General features: G+C 43.9%; 1 protein-coding gene across 3 annotated transcripts in view; it reads right to left on the bottom strand.

Moving 5' to 3' along the window:
* The window catches only part of SCAPER (S-phase cyclin A associated protein in the ER), a 325634-nt gene that overhangs the window by 123819 nt on the left and 183341 nt on the right, over positions 1-18474 (bottom strand). For all 3 annotated transcript variants that reach the window (XM_068275840.1, XM_068275842.1, XM_068275841.1), the window contains exon 21: positions 1541-1606. In XM_068275840.1, the coding sequence (XP_068131941.1) occupies positions 1541-1606 (66 nt within the window). The remainder of the gene's footprint in view (positions 1-1540; positions 1607-18474) is intronic.

Here is an 18474-nt window from a genome sequence, read left to right as displayed (position 1 = left end):
CAAGCCCAGATACTGCAAAATTCACACCTACCCCTCTCCTCCCCCGAACTTCTGCATCACTGCAATGGTTTAACCCTACATTTTCACTTGTGGATGTTGTAGTGGTGCTCAAGGCGCTCTCTTTCAACCTCCAAACCTTCACTGCAGAGTGGAAAGGAAGTGTGGCTGACCAACGCCTAGTATGTCAAGAGGTGGTGGCATGGAGCCTGATCTTTTTAATGTGGTACAGTGGATGTGCAGTAATGTAGGGAAAGGGTTTGAATTGTAGGAGTTGGTATAACGGTGTCCCACTCACCTTCCAGCTGATCCAGCACTAGGTCCTTCTGCTGCAGCATCCTCCTGCGCTTTCCCAGGAGCTCAGCTGGGAAGATGTGGATGCCATCCTCTTGCTGCTCTCGCAACATCTTGCTCTTTTTTTGTGCATGTCACGGCATGGAGTAAACTCAGTGACAAGAAGGCCAGGGTTTTTTAAATCCCAGCCAAGCAGCATCCAGTGCTGGTTCTCCCATTATAGATACAGTGTGATGCTATGCTGTTTTGACAGTCCTGTCAGTTCAGTCATCAGTCTGGAACCAAGTGTATACATTGTGTTTTGTGTTTCCGGGTGATCTTTTTTTTAATCAGAGCCCCCGCTGCTGCCAGAAGCTCTGATTCATTACAGGCACGGTGATCGGAGATGGAAACAGCTGTTTTCCACTCCCCCGATCAAGGAGGGACAGGACTGCAACAAATGCAAACAGGAGACACGCAACGGTAGTGAGCGTTGGCGGCGGTAAGTAAACAGTATATGCATATCTACTCCCCTAAGCCTGAAGTGAAGTATACAGGGAAGTAGATATGCGTAGCAAAGGAGCTGAAGTGGTTAATCAGGCAGCCCTGTTATTCCAGCCATTAGTCCCTCCTTCTAGTCTGCCCAGTCAGCCCCTCCTGTTTTCCCCATCACCTATGGGGCAATCCTAAGGGTTGTGACCTGGTGGTGTGGGTTACCAATTAGGGGTGACGGGCCATCATCCCTTGTGGGTTGCTCTGGTGAAGACCTATGGTGACTTAGATTGCTTGCCCTGGGAGCATCCACACCAACCACTGATGCTAAGATAACACGGGCCTTAACAAACTGGCACAGTGTTCCTGAAGTAGACAATCCTCATAAGTGAGTATAAGGGGGTTTTAGGGGGTATACAATTAAGTTATTGAAGGTGAGGGCGTTAAGTATAACTACACTTATATCACTGAATACAACTGCAAACAATTACAATTTAGAGTGAATATTTCTAAATTGTTTGAATCTATAGAAAAAGAAAATAACTTATGCAAATGTGATGCATGTGTGGTCAGAATTATTCAGCACTGGGTAGTAGAATGTCCACATTTTCCTCAGTTCCATAAATCTCTACTGGAGAGGAAAACAAGCATAATGTAATAATGCCCTTTTTCCACAGCAAATACTCAGAGAGATGTAAAAAACTAAACTTGACTTACTTAAATATAACTGTATCCAAACTAGTAACCTACATAATGTAGCATACAAACGCATACTCACTTAGCTTTGTATGGAGAATCAGACACGGGAGCTTTAGAATCCAGGGCACTTTCATATTCTTTAGCTCTGTAAGAGAGATTTTTGTTAATCAGATACAGTACAACTATGCTAAATGTCATATCTCATTCTGCTACAGATTAATATTTTAAATATATATAACAGTAAAAAGGATGTAATGCAGTAGTATTTTGAAACAGGATGATGATAAAAGGTCTACATAGTATTAAAAAAAACAAAAAACACACAAGCCAAAGTATTTAAAACTTCTGCTTACAGATTACACTGTGTACATGCAAAAAGAGTGCCCAGAAATTTGGGCGCCCCCAAAAAGCTGCTATTAGAATATCCATAAATTTACTAATATTGTACTATATTGTGGTGCAAATTACGATACTAAAATATTAATAAATTCTGCTGATATTTACTACATCTAAACGTAACCCTATTCTCACACAGAACCCTCCATCCACTGATGCCCAACCTTAACCCCCTTACAATGCCTAACTTTAACCCCAACCCCTGCACACTAACCTTTACTGTTTTTCCCTCCCACCTTTGATGCCTTACCTTAATCACCCCCCAATTGTTCCCCCACAGCCTAAACTTAACCACCCCCCCTTTGATGTCAAACCTTAACCTCTCCCCCCCCCCAAATATTGGACTGGGCGCCACCATAGGTACCCATACAAATATGAAATATTACCGTAAGTTAATTAAAATAGCAGGCGCCAAATAGCATAACATGTTGAAATAGATATGTCAATGTACAGTGTCAAGGCTATATGGAACTATGCTGTGTTTCTTTCTACTTTTTTCACTGTAAGGGTTAATATTACATGGCTGTGAATTACAGTTGCTCTCCAGTCAGACTTCAGTATGTTGGTATGTTAGACAGTAGCCTAGTATCACCCCTCTTCCACCACCGGGTAGCGCTGTAATGCTGACACGGTCTCCTGGATCCCATTCACATGTTATATCATGTGATCGGATGTGATCGTAATCCACATTTCGGAAGTTCAGAGCCACGGGTGGAGGAATAGAAGAAGCGCCATGAACAGGTAACTATAACTGTTTCCTGCTGCCCGCTCATTTGGCTGCCTAGAGCAGGCAAACGATATTGGCTGGCAGAGGTTTATAGAACACAGCAGTTTTCAAACTAAAAATTTAGTTTGAAGCTGCTAATGGGTAATGGGTTAGTGGTGGCCAGCGTAAGGCTATTAATGACAATAAAAGCGTCATTAAGCAGAGACAATGCTTAAAAATGCAGAGACAAACTTAAAAAGCAAAAATAAAACGGAGATATCTTAAAAAAAAAAAAAAGTCATATTCTTCACACATTGTAATGTACTAATGTTCAATAAATGTTCTTTGTAAAAAAAAAAAAAAAAAATCATTTGTAGGAGAAAGAGAATAGATACAATTGTTTATCAATTTCTTTTCACCTCGTGTTTACTTTAAGAGTGCTTTGGAAGACAAGCAAATATTTTTATGACATTTTAACTTGATAAGCAAGCAACGTCTTGATATATAAGCACAGTATGTATACACACATCACCAGTGAGCCATTGGGTCTTCTCCTTTTGTCACTGCAGAATTGTGCTTAAAGTCAATGGGAATCAGTGAAAGAGAAAAAAATAAAAAAATAATCATCCAGATACTTACCTAAGGATAGGGAAGGCTCTGGTTCCTATAGAGCCTTCCTGCTCCTCTCTTGGTCTTCTCATTGCAGCAGCAGGTCCCCCGTTTGAATCCCCCACCGCGGAGGACTTCGGAAGTCTTCAGGAGCCGAGTCCTCCTGAAGACAAGCGGCTCCATACTGCACACACCCATGCACAGTGTGGAGCGGCCTGTCTCCAGGAGCACTCGGGCTCCTGAAGACTTTTCGAAGCCTCCTTCGGTGGTGGAGTGAGCAGTATTTGACCAAATTGGTTGAATACTGCTATTAGGAGCCAGCACTGGAACGGGGACTGAGAGGGGAGTGGGAAGGCTCTATAGGACCCAGAGCCTTCCTTCTCCTTAGGAAAGTATCTGGTTCATTTTTTTTTAGGAAAGTATCTGTTTCATTTTTTTTTATCTCGATTCCCATTTACTTTAATCTGAGTGTGAGGAAAGTACAATGTCACATTTCCGTGAAATCTTCAAAAGTAGGCAAACGCAACTGTCACTGGATAGTTCACACACAAAAGAAAAAGGTTGAAGCGAGCCAACATTCTGTTAGTTATAGTGAAAGTGTATTTTTACTTTATACAGTACTTGTATTACCGTACATATTTTCATATACATAGTTTGGGATTGTGGAACAAATCAAGACAAGACAAGACAAATAACATTTATATTGCGCTTTTCTCCTTGCGGACTCAAAGCGCCAATCATCTGAGCTTCCATTAATCCTTATGGGGAAATTTGCTTTGATGTAAGAGTGCTCTGGCTTACCACTGTAATTAATAGTTTTGTTTATTGAATGATAATAGAACTTACAAAAAAAGTTCACCTGGTCCCCAGGACCTTTTTCAGGCTAATAAAAATACTAACTGGTGAATTCTACAATATGGATATCAGTAGAGCAGTCTGCTGCTCCCCAGTAGGTGTTGCCATAACTATTCTTCCTAAAACCATTCATTTTCTACCATTCTTGCATAAAATCTCTCACCAGTTTCAAAAGGTAGTTTCCTAATCCTTAACAGTTTGGCCCCTTGAGTTTTAGCTCCAGAGCCAAAGCAGGTTATCTCGGCGCGCGGCCCAAGTGCCGAGACTGGGCGCCCCCCCATAGCAGCAATGTAATGCTGTGCGGGATGCGTATCGGTAATTCGGGGCTCCTGCAGTTGCCAGACCCCAAATTACATCTCCCTCAGCGTTGCGACAGCTCGGAAGGGGAATAGTATTTAACGCCGCCAAGGAGTTTTGCGGCAACAAAGGAGGAGGAGCTATATAGTTTAAAAAGATCAATTTTATTAATGTTCAACAATGAAAACAAGTCCCCCTCAAAAAATTGACAGTGCTCCAATGCCAAAATACTGTTGGTGTTGTTTGGGCCAATGTTGTTTAGGCCAATGTCCAGAAATGGATCCAGCACAGAAGCAGTGGCACTGGATCCACCAGCTTTCTACTTATCTACAATCTGGGAAAAGGTAAGTAATCCAGGATCAAGTGTGAACTGGTTAATATTTTAGATCATACATGTCGAACTCTGGCCCGTGCGCCAAATTTGGATTGCAAGTTGTTTCCCCACAGTGCATTATACTGTATATGGCCCACTATAGACCACCAAGAAAGCTATATTGGAGGTGAAACCCTAGATTACCAGTAAAGCCAAGTGGGGGCGGGGGGCACTAGACACCAGGGAAATGTATAGGGAAGGGCGGGAAGACCACTTAAAAGCAGGGAACTGTATAGAGGAGGGGGCCATTACACCAGGGAACTTTATAGGGGAGTGAGGTATCCATTAGACATTTTGGCCCCCTATATCCATGTTTCATTTTGATCCCCTCTGAATTTGAGTTTGACACCCCAGTTCGAGATGAAAATATTTATTTTTGCTGTATCAAAATCTAAAATTGCTATTTTTTTCAAAAGAAAAAAAAAGAGAAAAAATTATATTTCAAATATAATAAACATTACAGCATTTATTTGTAGTTATCAGAAAAGACTGCTTCAAGAAAGCAAAATGGGTAAGAAAATCAGAGAGCAACCAGTCTCACTCATTAGATAATAGGATGATAGTGGCTGGCTATTCTTCTATGTCACACAGTCATATACACATTCCTCCTCTATGACAGATTAAAGAGTTTCTCTGACAGACCCTCTTCACACGTTACACAGTTCACACGGGCACCAATAAATCATCACATTTTCTACTACCTAAATTAATAACCTGAGGTTATAAATAATATTAATAAGACCAACAAAACTTCTACGAAGAAATAATAAGCCATTTATCACGTTCTGTCCTGCTGCTCCCCCCTGCCCTCTGTAATGTGAGGATTTAGATGAGGAAGCAGTCTGTAAAACCTTCATGCACACAAATCCTGCAAGAATTGTAATAAGCACGATCTAAACTAATAATAAAAACTCTTCGAAAATATAACAAAAAAACAACAACTAATGCTTTTTAAAATGCTGATAATTTCAACAAATGCTGATAATTTTAATAAAAATATAATATATTTATTTTAATATAGTATAATAATATATTAAAATAAATATTTAGATATTAAAAAACAAACAAACAAAAAGGAACCATAAAGAATGAATACATATAAACTAAAGTTAACTGTATAAGGCCCCGTTCACACTTGTGTTTTGGCATGCAAACGGACCGGATCTGGATCGGATCAGGACCTGATCCGGATCGGAACTGTACGGTTCCGATCCGGTCCGTTTGCATCAGGAATGTATCAGGCTGCCATGTAAAAACAGCGAAATTACTAATATATAAAGATGAAGTCCGGCACCATCAAGTAATTGCTCTTATACTTTAATAATGAAGTACTGGCATAAGTACAACATTTCGAAGGACTAACCTCCTTTGTCAAGTATTACCAGCATCAGATGCTGGTAATACTTGACAAAGGAGGTTAGTCCTCCTAAACGTTGTACTTATGCTAGTACTTCATTATTAAAGTATAAGAGCAATTACTTGATGGTGCCGGACTTCATCTTTATATACTGAAGATCAGGACTTTAGGCTGAAAGTCCTTTGTTTCCAGGCACATCGGAACATCAGTACTTTCACTGGAGTGCAAACTATTCCTACTATTCAACAGCGAAATTACTAATAAAATTGTTGGGGTCAGCAGAAGATGCACCTGGTGCACCTGTAGAATCTGGTCCTCCGCTGTTTAGGCCTCCCCTCCACCTCCGACATAAGCCAAACAGCTCCAGCACGTTAGTCACTGCTGCCCATGTGTCCCCATCCGAAATGGCCGCTAGAATACGCATAGGAAGTGGGGTAGAACGTCAGGTGTTTGTTTCCTGTGTGTTCTGTGCTTTCCGTTCCCCATAGGTTTCTATTTCCGGATGGTGCAGTCAGGCTCCGGTCCGGGTGCGTGGGCCGGATGATCCGGACCTGAAAAGTAGCGCATGTTGGAAAAGTGTCCGGAGTCCGGAACTTACGCATGTGAACGTCCGCATAAATTTTGCATTGCTATGCGGAACACACGTTCCGTTTGTACAGTATACGGTCCGGATCCGATCAGGCGGATCCGGACAGGGAACGCTAATGTGAACCAGGCCTAAGTTTTCCTTTCTTTGGCATTGCTCACAAAGATATGAGGCATTAAATGGAAATATTGTAAATTGTTTGAAGGTATCCTAAGCGATGCTATACAACATTATGTAGCACAGAATAATATTTTCATTCGGCAGCATGGTTTTACTAAACATAGGTCCTGTCTTACCAACATGCTTTTATGAAGTGGTGAATAAAAATTTAGATCTTGGGAAAGCTATAGATGTTGTGTACTTTACTTGGACTTTGCAAAGGCTTTTGACACTTTTCCCCACAATAGCCTGGTGCAGAAGCTGAGAATACAGGGACTAGGAGAAAATGTGTGTATGTGGGCAGAGAACTGGGATAGACGGTAAAGAGTGGTGGTAAACGGAACATACTCAAAATGGGAAACTGGTAGCAGCAAGGTACTGCAGAGGTACCGTATTTCGCGCCGTATAAGACGCTCCGGAATATAAGACGCACCCAGGTTTAGAGGGCAAAAACCAGAGAAAAAAAATAAAACCTAAACCTGGTCCACCTATATTCCAGGAGCGTCTTGTACATCTTCGCCCCCAAATGGTGTCCTCCTGTGTCCCCACCATTGTGTTCCCCATGTCTGCCCTAAGTGTCCTCTGTGTTCCCATGTGTCCTCTGTGTCCCCTATGCCTGCCCCATGTGTCCTCAGTGTCCCCTATACCTGCCCCATGTGTCCTCTGTGTCACCCATGCCTGCCCCATGTGACCCCCATACCTGCCCTATGTGTCCTCTATGTGACCCCCATACCTGCCTCATGTGTCTTCTGTGTCCTCCACCTGTGTGTGTATACTGTGCCTGCTGATACCTGTATGTGCCGCTGCCCTCTCCTCATAGCTGCTCTAAGTGTCCAGCCGCATGTCCCCCGCTAGTGTATAGGATGCCCGATCCCCCGTGTTCCTCATCTTCCTCCCCCTGGCGATTGCTGGCCCCCGGGTGTTAATCTGTAGCGGGCTTACCTCTCCGCTAGTGTATAAGATACCCGATCCCCCGTGTTCCTCATCTTCCTCCCCCTGGCGATTGCTGGCCCCCCCGGGTGTTAATCTGTAGCGGGCTTACCTCTCCGCTAGTGTATAGGATGCCCGATCCCACCGTGTTCCCCATCTTCCTCCTCCTGGCGATTGCTGGCCCCCCCGGGTGTTAATCTGTAGCGGGCTTCCCTTTCCGCCATGCCCGTTAGGATTGGAGACCTGCCTCACAGCCGCGCATCTTGCTCTAGTGATCGTCATGTGATACAAAAAACATTTTTAAATAATCCAGAGAGAAAATGGAGGTGGGTATATTGTTTTCCCCTCACAAGTACAAGCTGAACTCTATGCTTAGAGGTCCACTTAAAGGAGCATTTAGAAAAGGTCAATGCTTTGTAATGAGTGTGCTCACGTATGTCTGATGCAGGGTCTGCTGCACACTGCTGCAGAATAATCAAACAAATACAACTCTTTCAGAGCAGACAGTGTTGGAATTCATATGTTGTACATGAATGATTGACTCATAAAACTTAAAATCAAACCAATATATGCCATGACCACCCTTTGCATTTAAAATGGATTCAAAATTGGTACTTGCACACAGGGTTTTGGGGGGGGCGCAGGTAGGTTGCTCAAAACACTATTCTGTGGATTTAGGCCATCGCGGGTGTTTATCATTGACAGGATCAATGATTTTAAGGACTATGTAGGGCCAAACCATCTTTTCTGAGACTCTTTGGTTTTTATTTTTGTGGAGCAGAGTGGCTGTGTTGGGCGGTTCAGGTCATTTTGGTGCTGTGACCAACAGGAGTCTCAGACACTTGTGGTAAATTTCGGCAATTAGGCGCCCAGCTGGTCATTTGGGAGCCCAATGCGAGTAGATGTAGCCTAACTATCGGTAGGTTTGAGCGCCCAAATTAAATTAGTGTTAAGAGTTAAGGTTAGGAATTAGGTATGGGGGTTTAAATTAGGCACCTCCAGGGGGGTTAGAGTTAGGCATTAGGTGGAGGGGTTAAGGTTAGGCACTTTAACCGGAGGTTTAAGGTTAGGATAGGTATCAGTTAGGTCGATACTTAACTAATAGCGGCTCATTCCTATGCCCAACTGATGCGACACTGTGTTATCGTGTACTCTGTGTTTGGAGTCACTGTCCAGCCACAAACTGAATCCTGAGGTGAGAGACATATGGAGACCATCATATAGATTTTCTTCTAAGCAATAACTGTTGCCTGGCAGTCCTGCTGATCCTTCTGGTGAGTAGTGTCTGAATCACACACTTGAAGCATACATGTAGCTTATCTTCTCAGTTTTTGATCACATACATCTGTTTTGTACTGCTTGTTCAGGTTCTATGGCTAAAAGTGTTAAGGTAGCCATACACTGGTTGATTTGCCATCAGATTCGACCAACTGACAGATCCCTATCTGATCGAATCCGATCAGAGAGGGATCGTATGGCTACCTTTACTGCAAACAGATTGTGAACCGATTTCAGCCTGAAACCGTTCACAATCTGTTGTGGTGGTGGTGGTGGTGGTGCTGCCGCCGCTCCCTCCGCCCGCATACATTACCTGCTCCGCCGGCGCGACTCCAGTTCCCAGGTCACCGCTGCTCCGTCTCCGCTCTGGTCTCCTGCCCCGGCATGCTTCACTTATTCCTGCCCGGCAGGAAGTTTAAACAGTAGAGCGCCCTCTACTGTTTAAACTTCCTGCCGGGCAGGAGGAACTGAAGCATGCCGGAGATCAGCGCGGACACGGAGCAGCGGTGAATGGGGGTAGTCGTGCCGGCGGAGCAGGTAATGTATGCGGCTCTATTGCGTCGGTCGAACGCTGCTAGCGACGCGCTCCCTACCCGTGGGCGATCGACGCTAATTTTCCGCACAGAGCGATCGAAGGAAAGGATCGAAATTTGGCGTGTAGCGCGAACGATTGGCAGCAGATTCGATCCCAGTGATCGAATCTGCTGTCGAAACGGCGGCGAATCGGGCCAGTGTATGGCCAGCTTATGAGGCAAAGGATCAGCAGGACAGCCAGGCAATGTGCATTGTTTAAAAAGAAATAAATAGGTCCAATTGCATTTATTCTCCTTGCTAAAATCCACATCTAGACAAAATGAGAGACCTGGGCATATAGTTTCTAACACATGAGACCAGTGCAAAATGGACCAATGGGCACAAAGTCTAGTAATCAAAATGATCATGTGACTTTGAGCCATACTTATGTGTCTTTGTCCTGTTTCCCAGCTCACCACTGTATGCTAACGGCAATAACTGTGCATTTAATAAAGATAACACTAATATGTAGCTGTAATGGCAAACTAATAAATAGCAGTCCAGTGCTATTTAAAACTGCCTGTGGTGCTCACTTTATGAAAAGGAAATAAATATAGCAGACAAATGCCTCACATCAGGTTTTCATTTTTGTAGGAAGCAGCATTCTAAAGACACCTTACTAATAGACCACTGACAGTCATATACATGTAGAAATTGTTAACCTCTGGGGGGCGGGGGGGGGGGGGGGGATGTAGGACAGATTGCTAAACAATAAGCAATGATAGAGCGCATTGTTTTCTTTATTTCCTCTCACCACATGATGCTGCTGGATCATGCACCGCCCATCATCCCTTCTCTCCACAGAACAGCACTCACTGCTTGGCTGAGCCAAACAGCATGTCTGTATACCTAAAACGTCTCCACAGCAATCCATCAATGATCATTAACAGTGACATTTACTGATTGTGTGTACGCAGCTCAAAGCAAAATTAAAGTCTGGCATAACATAAAAATGTGTTTTCCTACTCCTTAATGACCACAGTTATCCTACTCTTTTTGGCCACACGTAATGCCATCTGTAAATCAGAAGTTTCTGCAGCTCACAGAACAGCACTGTTAGAAACTGCTACTGAAAATGTAGTATATCATCAAATTAATTCAGAAAACTTAGTGAGCAATTATGTAGAAGCACAGGATACAGATTTTTTTTTTCCAACACCACAGTCGCTGAGTCCTGCTGAACCAAAAGGCCCCATTCACACCTAAAAGCGTAAAACACCTGCGATTACTGCAGGCATTTTGCGGGAGTGATTTTTCCGCGATTAAAACGGAAAAAACATGGGACACTGCAGCGATTTCTCCGCGATTAGCGCTTCTATAGCACTAAACGCAATCGCCGAGAAATCGCCTGAAAATGGTGCAGGCTACACGTTTGCGGATTTGCGTTAATTGCCGGCGATTAACGCAAATTGCCCAAGTGAGATCGGGCCCATAGGGTATTATTGCACTAGCGCTTGAAAAAGCTCTAGCGCTTGAACGTTTTGCCAATATCGCCGGCAAAACGCTCTAGTGTGAATGGGCCCAGACTTTGCTTTGTATTTCCTTAGTCTTATCAACTGCTGAAAACACAACTTATGCAGCACTCTAGCATGTAAATGATAAACTACAGAAACATTATTAACCTTTTCAGAAACTTTTCAATAAAAATGGTTTGTGGCATGCAATTTTCTGACAAGTAATGGAGGAAAATCTTGACCTTCTCTCATAAATCAACCTTCTAGGAGCCAAGAGGCTGGTTATAAGATTTTACTTTACTCCATCTCGACTACATGACATGTACCAATCTAATTCTCTTTGCTGGAGATGCGGGTTTGAGACCGGTACTTTATTGCACGTCTTCTGGTCGCATAGTGGTATCATTCGGTTTTGGGTGGAGGTGAGAGAATTGATGCATTTGTAGGATTACCAGAACCCTGACTCACCAGCTTTCTTTTTACTGCACCACAATTTGTGGTCCATTAAAAAGTACAGGAAAACGCTTACCAGGCACTTGATCAATTCTGCCAAACATCCGGACACTCACATGGTGAACAGCGTCTCTGGCATTCAGCAAGGGGATGCTAACGGATGAATTGATGTGGAGGCGGGAGCATCAAGATCCAGATGGGGTCCAGGAAATTAGACACGCCAGAGATGATCCAACATGTTTCGCCTGCAACTTCTGGCTTTATCAAGGGAGCGTGGCTAAAGTAGCAGCGCTGTCTCCCTATAATAAATACATGCGACTGATGGTGTGGTCTCGGAGGGATTTGCTCATCTATTTTCCCCTGGCTCGGAACACAATTATTACACAGTGCCCGTGATGGACATGTCCCACCTCTTCTCTCTTATTCTCTTTTTCTTCTTATACTTCTTTTCTCATCTTCTTCTTTTGTCTGTTTTGCTTGCATTCACTTACTAAAGCTCCTTTTTTCTGAGAATATATTGCCGATTTTCCAGTTCAGGTGCTGGCAATTGGGCTGAGTCCCATAGATAGTATTGTGCATTGAGTGCTCGGGTGTATGATCCTGTTTAGGCCCTGAGTTACTCTTTGAGGTTTGACCTTCCTTCTTTTGTTTGAGGGGGGGATGAGGACCTTGCTCACTTGCCTTAAAGAGAGTCTGAAGCCAGATTAAAAATGGCTTTTTAGCTTATATTCAGCTGGGGCATGTTTGCCCCTGCTAAAATGCCGCTATCCCGTGGCTTAACGAGGGGTCTTTACCCCCCAAATCCCCCCTGCAAAATCCACAACTTTCTTGGTCGTGGATTTTGCTGCCCCGTGCGCTTCCGTGTGAGGCAGGGCTATGAGCTGCAGCCCTGCCTCACACGCGTCTGTCAGCGGCGGATCGCCGCCTCTCCACCGCCCCTCTCAGCGAAGGCAGACTGAGAGGGGCGGGGAGAGGCGGAGATCCGCCGCTGATAGACGCGTGTGAGGCAGGGCTGCAGCTCCGCCCTGCCTCACACGGAAGCGCTCCCCGGAGGTAGCAGGGGGGATTTGGGGGGTAAAGACCCCTCGTTATGCCGTGGGATAGCAGCGTTTTAGCAGGGGCAAACATGCCCCTGCTGAATATAAGCTAAAAAGCCATTTTTAATCTGGCTTCAGACTCTCTTTAATAGAACCTTATTAATCCAGGGGGTTTACTACAGGAATTTGAAGTTTTACTCTGTTTATTATTGTTGGAAGATGTGGAGTGTTTTGGCAGGTGGCACTAGTTCATCACCTGAACCTGGTACTGTATATAAATCTCTCAACAATTTGTGGATTGAATGTTACTTTTATTCTTGTCTGTTATCCTTTCTCTGTTGGAAATTTTTGAAAATAAAAAGAATCTTTAAAAAAAATTGTTTGTAGCTGAAGATTATCATGGTCAGGCCTATCTTTTAGAATACAGGCGACATATTGATGATAATTTCACTTTAAGAGTATGAAAATGTATCGATTCATTGACAATTTACAATACTCTCTGCTAGACCCACTGCAATCTGGATTTCGGCCTGCCCACTCAACCGACACTGCTCTCACCAAAGTGGTCAATGACCTTGCCTTAGCTAAAGCTGAAGGTAAATACTCCATTCTCCTCCTCCTTGACCTTTTAGCAGCTTTTGACACAGTACATCATCTCCTACTCCTCCAGTCCATGGGCATTCACAATCTCGCCCTGTCCTGGCTTTCATCCTACCTCTCCAACCGCTCCTTCACAACTGCCTTCAATGAGTCCTCGTCCACCCCCAACCACCTCTCGGTGGGAGTCCCCGAAGGTTCGGTCCTTGGCCCCCTACTGTTCACCCTATACACATCCTCCATTGACAAGGTTATCTCCTCCATGGGTTTTAACTATCATCTGTATGCAGATGATACCCAGATCTACCTCCACACCCCTGACATATCCACCACTACCATGGACAAGGTCTCCTCCTGCCTATCAGCCATCTCCTCCTGGATGTCCGCTAGGTTCCTGAAACTAAATCTAGACAAAACGGAATTTATGATCTTCCCACGCCGGCCATACATGAACCTCCCCAGATGTGCATGTCACTGTTAACCACCCTACCATTCGCCCTACCTCTCAAGCCCGCTGTCTGGGTGTCACCCTGGACTCTGCACTCTCCTTCACTCCCCACATCCAAAACCTCACAAAGTCCTGCAACTTACACCTTCGTAACATCTGTAAGATTCGCCCTTTTCTGACCTCTGCCACCACCAAACTCCTCATCTATGCCATCATAATTTCCCACCTTGACTACTGCAATGCCCTGCTGTCTGGTCTCCCTATGACCCGAACAGCCCCACTGCAGTCCATCATGAATGCGGCAGCCAGAATTATCCACTGCTCCCATCGCTCCACCACGGCGGATCCCCTTCTTGAATCCCTCCAATGGCTTCCTATCCAGTCCAGAATCAGATTCAAAATACTGTGTCTGACCTACAAATCTGTCCACAAAACCTGTCCAACCTACATTTCCGATCTTACTCAGAGGTACACAGCTAGCCCATCACTCCGCTCTTCCAATGAACTTTGTCTAACCGCCCCCCCGCATCACCGAGTCCCATGCACACCTCCAGGACTTCTCAAGAGCTGCTCCAACACTATGGAACTCCCTACCTCCACCCATTAGGGCAGCCCCCTCCTTCAACAAAGCCCTCAAAACTCACCTGTTCATTCTGGCCTACTACCCCTCACAAGTGCTCTAAACCCACAGCTGAACTCTGGTCCCCTACCTTTCGTGTCCTTACCTCTCCCTCTAGATTGTAAGCCTTTGGACAGGGTTCTCCTCCTTTTGTGTCCTACCTGATCATGCACCTCCATTACTGTGAACCCATGCTATGCATCTGAGTGAACCTAACTTGGCTAATCTCCATGCTCCCCTCCAGTGACTGACTAAGCATTACCTTGTACTCATACTGTGCTGCATGATCTGGTCTTTCTTGTATTCATGTATTGTCATTTTGCTGTATGTCACCCCTAAATATTGTCTGTAACCTAAACTAATGTTCAGCGCGGCATAATATGTTGGTGCTTTATAAATACTGCATATTGGTATTTAAGGTGGAGCTAAACTCAGAACGTCCTCTCCGCGCTAAAAGATTAGTCACAACGTGATAACATTTATGGTAAAAAAAATCATTACAATAAATGGAAATCCCTAAAAAGCCTCCTGAAGTTTAACTTGGTTCCACTTTTACAGGGAGCACTGAAAGGGTTAAGCCTCAGTATTTACTGTATGAAAGCTGCCTTGGCAAAGCTCTCCTGCTGTCTATACACAGTTGCGAATAAGAACTAGACAGGTTTATCTGCCTAAACTCAGATTATTTCATTTATACAAATCATTTAATTTGAGTTTTAATTTATGCTATATATTTTAAAATAAGTCTTTTATAAATATGTGTACCTTTACACTTTCTACCTCTGAGTAAATTTAAATCACGCACTGGACAAGGTGATGTAAGGTCTTTTGTATGAGTGTGTGTGTGTGTGTGTGGATGTGGATGGGGGGTGTTAATGACCCTGACAGAATGATGCCATACTTGTCCATTATGATCTTGTAACTTTACATGTCAGTGATAAACTGCAGACCTGACCACTCTCTTTCAATGGAATGATATTTTAGTTTGTCCCATGTTGTGACAGAACACTAAATTGATTAAACCAGCCCTGAGATTTGACACCAGTGGCGGACGCCTTCTATTTGTTGATTATTATTGATTTTCTTTGATACTTCATTTAAAAATCAATAGAAGTGCAGAAGAATCGGCCTGGTTTACAAAGTCTGAGACAGGCTACTGTGAACTGGACTCGAGCCACAGACTTACACGACAGCATCTTCCAATTATGGAAAAGCTCTTAACAGGTGAAACTTCATCTTGAAAATCAATACTCAGTTTTCTTGCTCAATCAGAGAAAGTGGCCATAAATTAGCCCCATCTCTGGGAATCTTCAGACAGATGCATAGCAAATAATCTTCACATTACTTTAGACACTACCAGAAGTGTGTATCTTTGAATATACAAAATATGATTTGCAGGTTTAATAATGGCTGGCAGACTGCAAGGCTGCACATGGGTTAGACGGCACCCTGTGACAATTTAGTTTGGCGTTCACCACAACCACTGGTATGCTCTTCCATCTAACACAACATGACGGGAAACAAACTACCAACAAGTTGAATTGGAGAAAGAGAAGCACATACAGATGCTCCAGTAAGTTACATGACACTAACTTAGAGTCATAAGCTGTTGCCTGTAATAAATACTCAACTATGTGATGTTATTAAAACAGAAAAAAAGTCACCTTGCTATGAAAATGGCTCCACAGTAAAAACAATATTAAAGAGGAACTGTGGTGAAAATAACAATTAACAAAATTACTTATTTTTTACAATATTAATATTAGATTATTCAGTCAGTGTTTCCCCATAGTAAAATATTTCCTCTCCTTGATTTATATTTTGAAATTTATCACAGGTGTCGACATCTTTAGTCCTGCCAGGTGATCTGTACGGAGTGTTCATGTACTGAGAGTTCTATGCACAGAGGGAGAAACCGCTTGCTTGGCAGTTGGAAGCAGCCGTCATTTCCCACAATGCAACAGGTTTCACAGACAGGGAGCTGTCGGGACCATGGTCATGACATCACACTATGGGAGGGGTTTCGCTACAATAACGGCCGTACAGATGTCCCTGATGATCTATCTGAGAAAAGATAAAGATTTCTCCTGGGCAAAGCGGTGTCAGCTACTGATTGGGATGAAGTTCATTCCTAGGTTAAAATTCCTCTTAAACCACTTAACGACCGCCTAACGCCGACGGGCGTCGGCGGGTCGTTAGTGGTATAGCATGGAAACGGCCGCTCGATCGAGCGGCCTTTCCATGCTAGTTCACGGAGACTGCCTCCGTGAACAGTGTGCGAGCCGCCGATCGCGGCTCGCACGCATAATGTAAACATCCGGGGAAGAAATCCCCGCTGTTTACATCACACGGCGCTGCTGCGTAGCAGCGCCGTGACGTAGATCGGCGATCCCCGGCCTCTGATAGGCCGGGGATCGCCTGCATCTGATAGGCAGAAACCTATCCTATCCGGCGCAGGACGGAGCTCCGTCCTGCGCTGCTCACAGGGTAAGGGAGAGGGACGGAAAGCCGGGGAGGGCGGAAAGCGCTGCGGAGAAGGGCTTTGAAGAGCCCCCCTCGGAAAGTGCGGGTAGCCGGCGGCGATCAGACCCCCCAGCAGGACATCCCCCTAGTGGGGAAAAAAGGGGGGGGGGAAGTCTGATCACCCTGGCACATACGTGATCGGTGCTGCGGGCTGTAGAGCCCACGCAGCACCGATCACTGCAATATCCCGTGGTCCTTAGGTGGTTAAATGGCATGACCAACAAAAGAAGTAATGAAACTGTATGATATAATCTGTAGAGTTTGAAGTGGGGTCCACCATACTTCATTGATGTTTTGTTGTCAACTTAAAGCTGACCGCTAAAACATTTACAGTATATTTTCAGATGCTTATATCAGCGCTGCAATCAAATAATACAGCTTAAGCCCCATACACACGCTCAACAAAAGTCATTTAAATGCACAGATATCAAACAGCTTATGTTGCTGAATAAAACCAAAAACGTTGTTTGCTATTCTTCAAACAACTGATAAGATGCAGCTTGAATCAATACAGTTGACTTTAGCTACTTATCAGTTGTTTGAACAATAGCAAACAACTTTTTTAGCTTGATTAAGCAACAAAAGTTGTTTGATAATTGTGCATTTAAAAGACTTTTGTTGAGCGTGTGTATGAGCCTTTAAACCAGTTGTCCCCAAACTTTTTCAGTTAAAGGCCGCATCAACCTACTTCAGACTGCCGGGGGGCCGGAACATACATAAAATGATGTTGAAAAACATTACATTGAATCTAGGTATTGATTCCCCCCCAAACATGCCCACAGGAGAGATCCCAGCAGCAGCCATTCAGTCATGTGGCACCCAAAGAAACTCTTTGTACACCAGACAGCGAAACATACCCAGGTGACAACCTGCCATCCAGTTGGACAGCAGTGTCACCTTATGTGGAATTGGATGCCAGTGAATTACTGCTCACTGGCTTCTACAGTATGCGGGTGGGTGGTGCCAGCACTGCAATTCTATATGCAGTTCACTGATATTTAAACGTGCAGTGAGCCACATCTTTAAAGGAATACTATCGATACCCAAGTGTTCTAAAATGACAGTGTGCAAATAATGTCTAAGTAGCTGTGTAAACATTTTCCTACTTTTCATGTTAAATATCTGAGGCAAAAGCTGTAATTTATTGAGGGTAGGATTTAGCTATATTGGGACAAATCAATTGCAGAAGGGGTGTCTGCTTCAATGCACAGCCAGAGTTGCATATCAGACTACAGAAAGCAAATATCAAACATATCAAACTCTGAAAGCAAAAACAGTATGAAAAAGTGGTGACAATTAGACGAAAAAATTGTAAAACATATATACATATTAGTGATCATTTGGTATAGCATTCCGAAGAATTTGGATAAGAACTCGAATTTGAAATGATGCAGACCACAGCAGGGGATTTAAGGATGCGGAAGGCTGCAGCTAGGGTGTGAGTTAAACTCCGCAAGCTGTGGTCCACATCAGTTCAAATTCGAGTTCTGAACTGAATGCTATGGAGCGCTGTTCCAAGTTCCGATTGGTCATCTCTAATACACACACACACACACACACACACACACACACACACACACACACACACACACACACACACACACACACACACACACACACACACACACATTTACTTTACTTAGCATAACTTGTATCTTGCATAACACTGAAACACACTAGGTGGATCATTTGGGGAGACTTTAACGCATGGGTGGATACACATTCCTCCCAGTTAGGAAGAGAGCTATTCCTTTCTATGAATGAAC

Source organism: Hyperolius riggenbachi, chromosome 3, assembly GCF_040937935.1.
Source record: "Hyperolius riggenbachi isolate aHypRig1 chromosome 3, aHypRig1.pri, whole genome shotgun sequence".
NCBI lineage: Eukaryota > Metazoa > Chordata > Amphibia > Anura > Hyperoliidae > Hyperolius > Hyperolius riggenbachi.
Note: the sequence above shows the minus strand (reverse complement) of the source record. Positions and strands in the feature narration are given on the sequence as shown.